Source organism: Macaca fascicularis, chromosome 1 (assembly GCF_037993035.2).
Source record: "Macaca fascicularis isolate 582-1 chromosome 1, T2T-MFA8v1.1".
Lineage (NCBI taxonomy): Eukaryota > Metazoa > Chordata > Mammalia > Primates > Cercopithecidae > Macaca > Macaca fascicularis.
In genome coordinates this window covers 214,496,873-214,499,922 of record NC_088375.1, presented here as the reverse complement: position 1 = coordinate 214,499,922, position 3,050 = coordinate 214,496,873, and the positions used below count along the sequence as shown (strand labels likewise).

Genomic DNA, 3,050 nt, shown 5'->3' with positions numbered 1-3,050 from the left:
ATGCAAAAATTACCCGGGCATGGTGGCAAATCCCTGTAATCCCAGCTACTCAGGAGGCTGAGGCACAAGAATCGCTTGAATGCAGGAGGCAGAGGTTGCAGTGGGCCAAGATCACACCACTGCACTTCAGTCTGGGCAACAAAGCAAGACTCTGTCTCAAAAAATAAAAAAATTAAAAAAAATAAGTACATGCAATATAATATCACAAATATTTTAACTATTCTGATAGCTATTTCAATACAATTGTTTTGCTTTATAATTATGTGCATTTAAAACTGTTATTTTGGCTGGGTGCGGTGGCTCATGCCTGTAATCCCAGTACTTTGGGAGGCGAGGCAGGCAGATCACAAGGTCAGGAGTTCCAGAACAGCTTGACCAATATGGTGAAACACTGTCTCTACTAAAAATACAAAAATTAGCCGGGCATGGTGTCAGGCGCCTATAATCTCAGCTACTTGGGAGGCTGAGGCAGGAGAATCACTTGAACTCAGGAGGCAGAGGTTGCAGTGAGCCGAGATTACACCATTGTACTCCAGCCTGGGCAACAGAGTGAGATTCCGTGTTAAAAAAAAAAAAAAAAAAAAGATGGCCACCGCCCCCGAGCCGCCTCTGGGCCTGCAGTAGCTGTCAGCGCTGCACCCCAAACCGGGCGTGGTCCCACTGCACTCGCCCTGGACCTTCTGGCTCGACAGATCCCTGCCTGGTGCCACAGCAGCTGAGTGCGCATGAAATCTGAAGAAAATCTACACAGTCCAGACAGTACAGATATTCTGGAGTGTGTACAATAATATCCCTCCTGTGACTAGCCTGCCTTTGAGATGCAGTTATCATTTAATGAGAGGAGAGAGGCGACCACTTTGGGAAGAGGAGAGTAATGCAAAGGGCGGCGTATGGACGATGAAAGTCCCCAAGGACAGCACGTCCACAGTTTGGAAAGTGTTGCCGTTAGCAACCATCGAGAAACAGTTCACAGACTGTGCTGCAGCAGATGACGAAGTAATAGGAGTTAGTGTCAGTGTTCGGGACCGAGAAGACGTCGTCCAACTCTGGAATGTAAATGCCTCTTAAGTGAGTGAAGCGACTGTTTTAGAAAAGATCTATGAACTTCTGCCCCACATAACTTTTTTTTTCTTTTTTTTTTTTTTTTTTTTTTGAGACGGAGTCTCGCTCTGTCGCCCAGGCTGGAGTGCAGTGGCCGGATCTCAGCTCACTGCAAGCTCCGCCTCCCGGGTTTACGCCATTCTCCTGCCTCAGCCTCCCGAGTAGCTGGGACTACAGGCTCCCGCCACCTCGCCCAGCTAGTTTTTTGTATTTTTTAGTAGAGACAGGGTTTCACTGTGTTAGCCATGATGGTCTCGATCTCCTGACCTCGTGATCCGCCCGTCTCGGCCTCCGAAAGTGCTGGGCCCACATAACTTTTAAAGCAGTATTTTATAAACCCCATGAAGAGCATTATGCTTTTGAAGGTGGACGTGGAAAACACTAATTGCACTCTGTAAAGAATTCTTTGTCCTTTGCTGATTGGTTTTGGAATAGGTCTTAAAAGGAGGGAGAGTGAAGAGAAGACTTGCGGAAGCCGATGCTGGTCAATTTAGAGTGGGTTTCTGTCCTTGCAGATGGGCAATTAGGACTCAAAGTGGCAGGTGGGGTTGAGGGAGATTGTGTGGGTTTCTACCGTCACATTACTTGCTTTTTTAAAAACAAAAAAACAAAAAATAAACAATTTTTTTTGGCTTTCTAAATTCTCTGTTCTTTTCACTCTGAATTTTTTTTGTGCCCTTTAAAATTCCTTATTCAGCCTAATTATTGTTTTCTACACTCCCCTTTCATTGAGGCATGAGAAATCGGTTTCCCTTTAAGTAGCTCTGCTGTACCTAGTTAATGAGAATATGCTAATCGTGACAATACTGCTTTTGAATACCACACTGTACAAGGAGGAATACTAGCTTGGAGAAACCTGTCTTCTGATTATTTGTTGTGACATATTCCTATATACTGTGAGCTGGGCATTGTTTTTTTCTGTCCCAGGGAAAAGAAAAACCATACTTAATCTGATTTTACACTGATTGCACTCAAATCTTTAATTTTCCTTTTTAAAACTTTTTTTTAGCGATAAAAGGAAAATAATAGTTGGATAAAAGGAAAATAATAGTTGGATTGCCTAACATGAAAACTATAATCACAATTCAATATCAGGATGTAAATCAAGCTCTAAGTCTTTGGACCCTTTGTAAAAACATTTCTAATCCGAATTTTAATTTGGCCTTTTCAACCAAAGGCTTAGAGTAGTAGCAAGGGATTTCTCCCAATAGGAAACCTGATGTTTCTGATTTAAAGAGAAGGTGATATTTTAATTGTTTGGATTAAGCTCCTTGCAAAGTTCGGGTGTGTTTATCCACTCAGGGCTTTCCCAGTCAACGCTAACACATTTTGTTAAATGATCGCTTTCCCTGCTCACGTTGTGTGTCATTTCTCATCATCAGTAGTCCTCCAGCCTGGGCAGCTGTCCCCACCCTTTTTCATGTAGGTGCAGGAAGTTACATCTCATTTCCAGGATGCATGTGAACATTTACAAAGTTGAACTTTGAGTGCATTCTGCTCATATTAGTTATTGGGATTGTTGATATACATTGTATTATGCTACCAAAGAAATATTGGTTTTATTAGAAGGAAATGGTCATCCTCTGGACCATGGAGACTTGCTCAGAATACGCCTATTTCCCTCTCCTGACTTTGCCAAGCCTTTTGCTGCTTTTGCCTGATAAAGGGCAGGGCCATTCAGAGACACTTCCGCTAGTTGGCTTGTTTTTGGAGTCACGGGAGCTAGTGTCTGCTCACACATTTTTCAAAAGGGCGGTGCACTCAGAACTTCACTGTATCTGGGATTTTTAATTCCTCTTGCAGTGTTGACCAGCAGAGAGACTCAAGGCTACTTTAAGCCTTCACTATGTGCTTGTAGATAAAAATCTCCATTCAAACATTTTAAAGGACTTTGAACATTATCTGTTTATAGACGTCGTGCCCTTCACTTGGTTAGTAACCACCTCAGC

The 3,050-nt window shown here is 42.9% G+C and overlaps 1 protein-coding gene across 1 annotated transcript; it reads left to right on the top strand.

The window, feature by feature from the left end:
• The first annotated feature begins 585 nt into the window (after window positions 1–585).
• Window positions 586–1,380, top strand: LOC123570229 (eukaryotic translation initiation factor 4E type 3). Its single transcript, XM_045379218.2, is given in 1 exon segment — window positions 586–1,380. A coding segment is annotated over 1 exon segment (570 nt). The 3' UTR covers window positions 1,156–1,380.
• The last annotated feature ends 1,670 nt before the right edge of the window (window positions 1,381–3,050 follow it).